General features: G+C 43.5%; 1 protein-coding gene across 1 annotated transcript; it reads right to left on the bottom strand.

Moving 5' to 3' along the window:
* Window positions 1–4,766: 4,766 nt before the first annotated feature.
* Window positions 4,767–7,639, bottom strand: kcnj4 (potassium inwardly rectifying channel subfamily J member 4; the record flags this gene model as incomplete). The annotated part of the gene is made up of 2 exons (XM_084439064.1): window positions 4,767–6,345; window positions 7,617–7,639. The coding sequence occupies 2 exons, from the start codon at window positions 7,637–7,639 to the stop codon at window positions 4,767–4,769; spliced, it is 1,602 nt and encodes a 533-aa protein (XP_084295190.1).
* Window positions 7,640–11,620: the final 3,981 nt, after the last annotated feature.

Genomic DNA, 11,620 nt, shown 5'->3' with positions numbered 1-11,620 from the left:
ACTCACTGCTGCCCTCTGCTGGGCTCTGATCAGCTCCTTCACTTCAGAGAGCACCCTCTCTCCGTGGAGCTGATCAGTAAAGACCGCTTCACTGTCCTCCTCCTGCTGTCTGTACTTTATACTACCTCCACCCATGAGTGTGTGTACTGTATACATGCCTGTCCACACACTGATAACTTACCATTCAGCTGGCGTAACCGTCCCTGTATGAAAGGAGACTAGACTGGAATTATATTTTGTAATACCCTCATGTTCTCCTCTCTGAATGAATGTGTGGTGTTGATGACTCCTCTCTGGAACAAGGCGTGGCTCTGCTTCATGCTATGTACAGTATGAGATACTGAAGTGTACAACTATCTCCTCTGTCGCAAGAGTGCTGAGCTCCAGGTTGTTTTGGCCACGCCAGGACAGCAGCTGGTCCATCTCCCGCCTGTAGGTGGACTCGTCTCCCTCAGAGATGAATCCGATGAGGGTGGTGTCGTCCACGAACATCAGGAGCTTGACAGACTGGTGGCTGGAGGTGCAGCTGCTAGTGTACAGGGAGAAGAGTAGGGGGGAAAGGACGCAGCCCTGGGGGGAGCTGGTGCTGATGGACCTGAAGTAGGAGATGTTTTTGCCTAGATTCACGTGTTGTTTCCAGTCGGACATGAAGTCAATGATCCACCTGCAGGTAGAGTCAGGCACGCCTAGCAGGGAGAGCACATACTTCAGTGTGGGTGGGAGGATGGTGTTGAAAGCAGAGCTGAAATCCACAAACAGGATCCTGGCATAGATTGATTGATTGATTGATTGATTGACTTTATTGAGCAGAGCGTTAAAACAACAGTTACATCTCAAACCACATGCGGCCGCAGTACATGATTATTAAAAAACTTCTGCCGAGGATATAAACACACAAAAAAACGAATGGTTTATTTCCATTGTGGTCCTCTGGCAAGTAAGAATCTAAACAACCCTCTCAGCATTGAGCATAGTAGAAACTATCTACAGAAAGAGCCTATCATAGGGGCTTGACCTTTACCCTCCTACTAAAAACACTGTATAGCACACTATAAGAGACATACTAAACACAAACAATTGATCTACTAGTGATAAAAAGCTAATGGGCTCAGGCCCTACCTTCCTCTTCCTAGGCAGATAACCATGTTCGTACTGTCTTCCTAAAGCTAGTTAGCCTAGTGGCCTGTTTGATGTGGACAGGCAGACTGTTCCACAGTACCGCAGCCGAGTAATGGAAAGATAATTTGCCATAAGTAATGAGATTGAATCAATAGGGAACTATGTTTGTTTCTCTTCCTCTGGTTCCATGGTTATGATTGTTTCTCACAAGGCTGAAATAATTGATCAAGTATTGAGGAACATCTCCCTGTGTTATCATAGGTGTCTGCTTACTCCAGGTGATGTAGAATGTAGTGAAGGGCCATGTTTACTGTGTTGTTCACAGACCTGTTTGCTCTGTAGCCGAACCGCAGGGGGTCCAGGAGTGGGTCTGTGATGGATTTGAGGTGCAGCAGAAGCAGGCGCTCAAAGACCTTTATTACTAGAAGTCAGGGCGACGGGCCTGTAGTCATTGAGGCTAACTAACCTTGTTTTCTTGGGGACAGGGATGTTGGTTGAGGTCTTGAAGCAGGCTGGTACATGGTATGTCCTTAGTGAGGTTAAAGATGTCAGTGAACACTGGGGACAACTGGTCAGCACATTACTTAAACAAATTCCTAGTGTATTGTAAAACTACATGGCAATATTCCTGACATTTCTGAGATCCCCACTGGTATGGTATATACTGTTTCTATTGAGCAGTGACTTTTAATGTGGCATTTGCTACTAACTGAAGCATTAACACTTTAGCCAGTATTTATTTATATTTAATCTATGGAATCATCTATCTATCTTATCTATCTCCTCAGGATGGCAGTTTAACTGTCAGTAAACAGGAACCATCATCCCCCACCAGAGGTAACCTCTCAGTATTCTCTACAGAGAATCTCAGTGGTGCAACAGGTCACAGGGCCACCTAGTGGTCAAGTACGCAAGCAGCAGGTTTATATCTAGCAGCATAGTCTTCACATCAAAATCAGAAAGTTTATTGCCAGGCAATAAACATAGGCGATTAGTGACCAAAATCATATAATAATAATAATAATAATAATAATAATAATAGCAATAACAATAGTAATAATAATAATAATAATAATAATAATAATAATAATAATAATAATAATAATAGTAATTTATGAATAATAAAAAAACATTGTATTATATAGCCCTATATGCAAGGCATATACAGAGACAACCAAACAATATACAATATAAATATTTATTTCGAACATCAAAAGGTTTACACAAAGAATAAAGTGCTTTTAACTGTATTTCTTTTGTTTTGTGTTGTTCTGGGCAATTGTTGTTCTGTTCAGAGCAGAATATGTTTGGGTCTGTGTGTCGGGTTTCTCCAAGCATGGTTTTGAATATCACAATAATAAAGTTGTGCAAAGCAGGAAGACTGAGCAGCAGAGTTAATATTAATTAATTAATAATATTAAATACTCTGGGAGAACAGAGCACAAATTAGTGAGTTATACAATACAAACATGTACAGAAGTTGCAATCTGGACATTAAAACTTCATAATAGATTCATTAATTCATTCATTAATTCATATTCCAAGAAGCTCATACAACCCATCCATTTTTGACTGAATATTTACATTAAATAATATAAGAGCTAGTTGCATAATATTTACATATTTGTCTATATTCTAATGATTAGAAATATATTTAGTTATTGATTTATCTTATGAAACTCTTATGGATATGTGAAAAATTGTAATTTCTTAATGAAAATGTACATGTTGTATATTAATATGATTTTGTCACATATGAATTCATAAAGCAAGTAATGCCTCAAGAAGCTCTCAAGTGCATGCAAAATCTTACACTCAATAACAATAATAACAATAATAATAATAATAATAATATATTACTACTACTACTACTACTATTACTACTACTACTAATAATAATAATAATAATAATAATAATAATAATATAATAGTGATAATAATAATAATTCTGGACCTCAAGGGTCTTTATTGGCCACACTTGATATATACAACACACGTGAGTGAGGGGTGACACAACACACACAACACACGCACACACATCTAAGTGTTCGCCGGTGGAATTTGTCCTCTGCATTTCTCCCATCCAAGCTGTCCTTCTCCAGGGGCAGCCAGGAGCAGAGGGAAGCCTTGTCCAAGTGCTCAGTCCAAGTCCTGTGCAGGGACTGGCCTGAAGAGCATGTGTGTGCATGTTTTTCATATTGGCTTCTTTTGGGAGGAAACCCTTGCAAACACGGGGAGAACATGCAAACTCTGCACAGAAAGGCCTGGGACACCTTCTTGCTGTGAGGCGAAAGTGTTGCACCTCCATGCCACATGGGAGCAGTATTGCTACACCCTAGCCATCAAAATGCCCTCATCAGATTTCTTCAAGGAAATGATATGAACGAGAGAAGCTTTTTCCTTACTTCGACTATTCTTAACAATTGTATTTTCATTGCCTTGTCTGTACAGTATACTGCACAGCAACAGCAAACATATATTTCATGCATTATGATATGTCTGACTCAGTGTTGAGGTAGGATTTCGGGATAAGCCTTGTCATTTGTTCATTACTGCCCAATCAGTGGTGCCGATTCATATGGTCGCCCAATCCAGACTACGTGAAACAACAACAACAACATACCAACCGCTCCGTTGAAAACGATTGTGATTGGTTTAAAGAAATACAGTGTTTTTGCTCAACTATCCCAAATGGTAATGAGTCCAGCCAGACCTTTCTCCAGTGCTGGCACAGCATAAACAAAGTGTGGCGATACGGTAGGTCTGGCTATGCGAGACTAAATCATGATTAATTAGAGAGACACTATTAAATGGGTGTTTGTATTCTGTACATTAGGAGGATGTAGGAAGATGGCTGCAGCTCAGATCAAAGCTGACTGGGGAAAATAACTAAATTAACTATCTAATTTCACTTTCTATGTATTAGAGCAAGTCTAAAATGTCGCTCAAATGTTTTGTTATAATTCCCTTGGACCTCACCATGTGCTGTACACGTTTTAGTGCATAGGCTACTGTATGTCCTCTTGTGGTGAGAAGTCTTTGTCCTGACGTATAAAATCTCTGCCTGTTTTAACATACTTTGACAAGTCAGACTGTTATTTTCAACCCTCCACGAAGAGTCCATCCATCCATCCATCCATCCATCCATCCATCCATCCATCCATCCATCCATCCATCCATCCACCTATCTATCTATCTATCTATCTATCTATCTATCTATCTATCTATCTATCTATCTATCTATCTATCTATCTATCTATCTATCTATCTATCTATCTATCTATCTATAAATCTATCTATCTATCTATCTATCTATCTATATCCTTGCAGGTGACTAGACCACATGCCAACATAAGTAGATTTTAAGGAGAACTGAGCAATGAGCATGGACAAGACCATACCCTCTCCCTCCCATTTCACATTCTCCAAACGGAGGAGAAACAAACATGACAAAGGCTTGAGTCAAAGTATAAATCGACTCAGGCAAGGCTGACAAGGGTGTGGATCTCTGTACAACTAATCCAAAGACATTAGCATGCAAAGAGAGTGATCCCTCTTCCAGAGCCTACAGAGAGGTCTACTCAAAAGGGAATATTTGGAGGGTAAAAGAGGAAGGGGTGGCTGGGAAGGTTTTCTCTCCCTCTGGCTCAGATTTCCAACTCACTCTTATAGGTCAGCGGATCAAGAGGGATGGTTGTGTGTATGATGTCAAAGTCCATCTGGTTGTCCATGTCCAGAACGCACAGTATGTTGCTGCTGGACGTCATGGTAGCTGTGTTGTGGAACACCTTCCGGAAGTCTACCGATACGGAAGTCCTCTCTTCTTCCTCCTCCTCTTTCTTGTTCCCTCCGGTTGACTCAAACAGGTCATTGTCCTCCTCCCCTCCACTCAGCACCACCTCGTTCTCATAGCAGAAGGCGTCAGTTGGTCGGGGACGAAGGTTCTGCACCTTTCCTCGGGACGAACCTGAGGGGGTAGGGGAAGGCCGACCGCCGGCCTCGTCCAGCTCCTTGGCGCTGCAGGAGGGAGTGGACGTGACCTCATAGGTTTTGTGAAAGTGGGCGTAGTCCACCTCGAATCGGCCACGATCCTCGAAGATGACGGGCTCGAACCTCTGGCCCCAGAGGATCTCGCTGGCCAGGTAGGAGCTGCGGGTCTGGGTGGTCATGGCCGTCGCTTCCACCATGCCCTCCAGGATCACCACGATCTCAAAGTCGTCCAGCTCCAGGTCCGCACGGCTCAGCTTGTACAGGGGACTGTCCTCGTCGATCTCGTGGACAATGACCAGCGGCGACACCAGGAAGAGTCGGTCTGTGCCATCGTCGTAACCGACGTTCAGGTCCATCTGCTCCAGGGGGATGAACTCCCCCTCGGCTGTGACATGGGACCGTATGAGCTGGGCACGGACGTGCGCCTCAACGATGTGGCTCTTGCGGAGATTCCCCACACGCCACATGAGGCACAGCTTGCCGTCGCGCAGGGCGATCACGGCGTTGCTGGAGAACATCAGCGTGTGGTTCCTCTTCTTGGGGCGTGCCATCTTGGCCATGACGGTGCCGATCATGAACGAGTCGATGATGCACCCCGCGATGGACTGGACCACGACTGTCACCACTGCGATGGGGCACTCCTCGGTGACGCAGCGCCAGCCGTAGCCGATGGTGGTTTGGGTCTCGATGGAGAACAGGAATGCCCCAACAAAGCCTTGCACGTGCAGGAGACACGGCTTTCTCGGTTTCTGTTCCCCCTGGTTCTCCCTGGCCCCTGGCACGCCTCCAACACCCCCTGGGAAATAGCCCCCCCCAGGGTGCTCTTCGAAGTCCCCGTGGGCCAGGGACACGCTGTAGAAGATGATCCCGAAAAAGAGCCAGGAAGCCAGGAAGGTGGAACAGAAGAGGAGGAGCAGGTACCTCCAGGGGATGTCCACACAGGTGGTGAAGATGTCCACCAGGTACCGCTGGCTCTTGTCCTCCATGTTGGAGAAGACCACATTGCACTGGCCGTTCTTCTTCACGAAACGGCTCCTCACCTGGCTGGAGCCTGTGGTGAGGACCTTGCCGTTGTAGGTGCTCAACCCCAGAACCCTGGGTGGGGCCAGAGAGGTCCCCCGGCATGCCTCAGGGCCTCTGGGGAATTGCAACTGGCGGTCAGGGGACCCGTGGCTGTTGTGGATCCCCAGTCTGGAAGCCTTCGGGCCTTCCTCGTCTGCTGGTACGGTGCTGTATCTGATCAACAGAAAGGAATTAAGTCACATTGAGATTGAAAATAAACCCTGGCCAAGCAAATACTGTATGACTGGGGCTACTTAAAACATATGTAAATATTTATTTCCAACATACAAATTTGAAAAGATTATCGGCCTGAAGAGCAGGGCTATGATGGTGGCACGACACAGTAAAGAGTCAGGGGATGTTTAGTGAAGAGGAGCGGAAAAGGAAGAGAGGTTTTAATACAGCGCGTGCATAATCCAATTGCACACTACAATTGTACTTTCCAGTGTACGCTTTAAAGGGCATGAAGAGGCTGTGCATAGCTCACACACACACACACACCGAGTCACAGGAAGATATAGAGAGATAATGCATGACTCATCAAATGAGTGAACATAATAGGCCTCACTAATACACACACAAACTCTTGAGTGCCGGTATCCCATTGAGACTAATACCAAAGGCAGCCACTTGAGAAGGTGAGAACTTAACTGGTTTCTGGAGGTTTGAGGTTGAGTTTCCATTGGTCATTGCCTACCATTGTGCCCTTGAGCAAGGCACTTAACCCCAACACTAGCTCATAGCATCCAGGGACAGGACATGCTGGCGGACCCTGTGCTCAACTCGACCGATGGTAGAAGATAGAAGAGCCAATTTTCCCCTTGGGGGATTACTGTAATACAGTATAACAAAACAAAGCAAAACAAAACCTGTGGTACCGTGGCTTGTTCAGGTTGATCAGACTAACCTGCTGTCTGCCTGGCTCTCTCCTCTGACAGGGATTACCTGAGAAGGTGAGTTCAGTTTAGCTGCTATGAGAGAGGGATTGCGGTCATCACAGGTTTATACTTCAGGATTATACCTGAGCCAAGTCTCGACAGCCCATGTAGACCTGGACACATTGATAGGGACAGGTTTGATCTACCAATTACTAGGGCCCCACTGGTTAGGAAACAACGCATTGTAGATGTGAGCTGAGAAGGTTTGGAGAATCATGCTCTCTTCATGAGCAAGCCCTGCATCAGGCTTGTAAACCCACATTTTGATGACCTCACACCAAAAGAATGGTGGGTTGTCTTGAGGGGAGACTTATGGGCTCTGCGTGCTTTCCCTGGTCAAGCTACAAAGCTGGAAAAACGTCCTACTAGTCTTACTCAAAAACAATAGAACTCTAAGACAAAAGGGTTCTCATAGGATTCTTTGGCCATCCCTGTAGGCGAAGACCCTTTTTTCTAAGAGACTTGACCACTTTGACCATGCCGTAGATGTGTTGACTTCCTCCTCACCTGTTGGTGTTGTTGGTTCCCATGGCATGAGTGATCAGTGGTCAGCAGCTGGTCTGTTATTGGGTGGGAGGCCGGACTCCACCCAGGGAAGTAGTCTACTCCCAAAGATTTGGTATCAGCATGCCAACTGTCACTGCACCCACGGACAGCATCCACAGAGAGAATCACTGCAGAAACAAGAGAGGGTGAGAGAGAGATTATGTCACTCTTATTACAACAAATACAGTGTATTTCCACACTCTTAACATTACTAATCTATGTCAGATTATCTCTATCTCAATTCTAAAGGAATAACTAGTCTATTCATTCAGATTGTGACATTGCAACTGTAAACACTGATGACCTCACTGCGGATATCACTGCGCCCTGGAAGTCATGTGCCCTTGTGAGCCTCCGCTCTAATGAGGATTGCGTCCTAAAGGCATGATACGGACCTGACTTTTAAATTAAGACATCGGTCAAAACAAACAAATACAATCTGATTCCCAGTGATCACATAAGGTTAGAAATCATCCCTGCAATGTTCCAGTCATTACATAATTGTCTGCCGAAAAATAAAAGAAATGCCCTCTCATATTCTGCATCATAAGGCCTGTAACACAAATCACTTAGCTGTCCAAGATCAAAGTAGGTTGTAACTTTGTTTCTTTTTTGAATACATGACACAAGTTTATACCTGTACATATGTGCATGTATTACTGTAATCGTGAAGATGCATTTTTGTGACCTTTGCACAACAGCCGTGGGTTTTGGGACAGATCAACGGCCAGATGTTGGAGTCTTTGGAACAACTGTCAACAATTGCCAGCAGTCAGCAATGATGCAAAGCAAAGGCCTCTGATGTCCGCCCAGCAGTTCTAACGTCCACCAGGTTACAGATAAGTGCAGGGGGCAGCACTTCTGACTGGACACAAAATCTGTGATTGAACCTGATTGCAGCTGTCCTGATGTACTGATGGTAGTAAGCAAGTCTGTAAAGTTTACTTATTGGCTAAATGTTGTGTAGATTTGTACCTGGACTACCCAATCCAAAAGGATTGCATGCTGAAGACTATGCTGAAGATCGCCTGATAATGACAACTACGACGACGATGATGATGATGATAATGATGATCACTCTCTGTTTTTTTAATCTAATAGATGGCAGGTGAGCTACAGAACATTGGTGACTAAAGACCAGAGGTTTCCATAGGAACCAGTCTCCTGTTAAGAAGATGAATGTGCGTTAATGTGTGTGTGTGTGTGTGTGTGTGTGTGTGTGTGTGTGTGTGTGTGTGTGTGTGTGTGTGTGTGTGCGTGCGTGCGTGTGTGCATGTGTGTGTCTGTACGTGTGTGTGTGCGTGCGTGTGTTAGTGAGAGAGAGAGAGAGTGAGGAGGAAAGAGTGAGGGGGAGGCAAAGTAGAGTGGAGGCACCAGTACAGTACATACAGTACAAGATGTAGGGGGCCTGTGAGAGCTCTTAACCATGACACAGACCGACAAAAGAACAGAGTCACCTGAACACAACGCATTCTGGGGTTGATTCACAGTCAGCCTTTTACCACAGGTTGGAATCGAACCACTGATCCCTCACATAGGAACTCAGACTAAAGCAGAGATTTTTTGAAGTGGTGCAGGCTTCTGAAGTTTGCGGCAGAGGCAGGGATGGGCTCTACCTACTCATCACACAAATGTTGTTCCAAATGAACCTGCACCACAGTTAGTACAATTTTAGATCAAACGGTTGATCGCAGTGAGCCACACAATGAAACAGTTGACACACAGTGAGGAGGAGATGAGAGAGAGAGAGAGAAAGAGAGAGAGAGCATACTTTAATCCTGAATAGAACATGTCTACAACGGTAACGGATAATCTTCCCCGGAGCAGGACGGCCATGTGTGTTTGAGTCTGTTCATTAGTGTGCGCATGTGTGTGCACTGCATGTGTCCATGAGTGTGTGTGTGTGTGTGTGTGTGTGTGTGTGTGTGTGTGTGTGTGTGTGTGTGTGTGTGTGTGATTGTGCGTCTTCTCAATGGGATGTTTCCTTCAGTGTATCTCTTGTGTGTACTTGTATGAAAAGGTCTTTCTTAACTCATAATCCCATAAATTACAGATTGGTATTCTCCTAATCTCTGGTCTCTCACAGTGTAATGAAAGGTACAAGGGTTTAGGTCTCTTAATCCCGTGACCTCGCCCAGACTTCTCAGATGCTTAATCAGCGGCAGAGATAGAAACAGAGGGAAGACGAGAGGAGAGGACGGGGGTTTTACTGAGTTGGGATTAAAATGCCATATCTCATACACAACACTTGTCTGACCCCTGGACCACTGTTGACAGTAGATCTGACCTCAGGATGTACTGAATATGAACAGGCAAGGAGGTTTCAAGAGTTTGATGCAACGTTGCATAAGACTTACTCACTAGTGATGAGAAGTGATAATTCATAATCTTTTCCAAAGCATGGAGGGAAAATATTCTGTACACGGTTGAGTGTAAATTGTCATTGGAAACAACCTAAGAATGGACGAAACTATGGAAACCTTTAAGCGAGATCTTACAACATACCTTTTTAATCTTGCTTTTATCAGGTAGTATCTGTTTCTTTGAATTATGTGCTGGTTTTATTTGTTTTATTCTGTACAATTCTGTAAATTGCATTTAGTTGTATGAACATGCGATACAAATAAACCTGACTTGACTTGGGCAGAAGTATTTGTTTCTTTGTTTCTTCCCTACTGTATACTGTAGTTCTGTATAAGGTGTTATGTAACATAATATTTTCTAATAATGTTTTTAGGGGAGACAAAAGTGTTGCTATTAAGTGTTACATAAGCATAAGCAGAGCTAAATAAGGAGCCACTTAGAAGCAGTTGTTTATATTATGTCTAGTCTGTGTGGTTTAGGTAATCCATCTACATGGTTCTTTTTTTTGGATCAGGTCTTAATCCGATTACAATCCTTTTCCAGCCTGAGAAAATGTGATTACTATTATTGTCAATAAGAGCTGTTCTGGTAATTTTGTCATATTCAGTGGAGCCATGTTTACAGGGGGAGGGTGTGGGGGGGTCTTTATTTGGCCACACACACACATTAACACACACAATTACACACACTGAGCGGCGACACGGCACACAAAACACACACATGCAATTTTCAGTCATTTCATTCATTCATAGTCAACCTAGTCAACAATCCAGAAATTGTTGATTCAATTTACTCAAGTAGGCTGCTATGTCAAAAAAGCACTGCTCTGCATTGCACCGTACACAAACAGCACATACTGTAGGAAGATGTGTAGAATATAGTAGCAATTGTAATATTTCTGTTACAGATGAGGACCGTCAGGAGCAACCAGAGCAAAGAACAATACACATGCCCACACACACTTGTTAATTGATAATTGTGTACACACACACACACACACACACCTTTCAATTACTTTGCACATGCACAATTGTAGAATCATATAATTGTGTATATTGTTTGGTTGTTGTTTTTTAAACTTTTTTCTTTTTCTAACTTTTTCTAACTTCCTGTACACCTTGCAGACCACTGTGTATACTGTACTGTGCAGTACTGTAGACCTACAGTATATTGTGACTTTTTGTGCCTTACTGTACAATCCCCCTCTGTACATTTCTGTACCACTGTGCCTTTTGTTATGTGTTTTGTTGTGTGCTGCGTGTACTTTTTTGCTGCAACAAAAAAATAAAGTTAATATCTATCTATATTCATACTCTAATACATGTAGGCTACATTCTGAGGTACAGTTTAGACCTTTTGTAATATTGTTTATTTAATAGGCCTAAAGTTCATGAACAGATTCATGTAATTTGCTTTTTTTCTTTATTTTAATACTATGTACTTATGATTAACCATTGACTCGTGAAGTACATGCAACCTACACGGAATGTTTCTAGAACATAAAGAACACTTTAGAGAATGTTCCTATAACATTACTTGCAAACCTAAATACAACCTACACAGAATGTTCCTAGAATGTAGCCTATTGTAAACTATAACCT

This window comes from Borostomias antarcticus, assembly GCF_949987555.1.
Source record: "Borostomias antarcticus genome assembly, chromosome: 5".
NCBI classification, from domain to species: Eukaryota; Metazoa; Chordata; class Actinopteri; order Stomiiformes; family Stomiidae; genus Borostomias; species Borostomias antarcticus.
The sequence above is the reverse complement of the archived record's forward strand: the minus strand, read 5'-3'. Positions and strand labels throughout refer to the sequence as shown.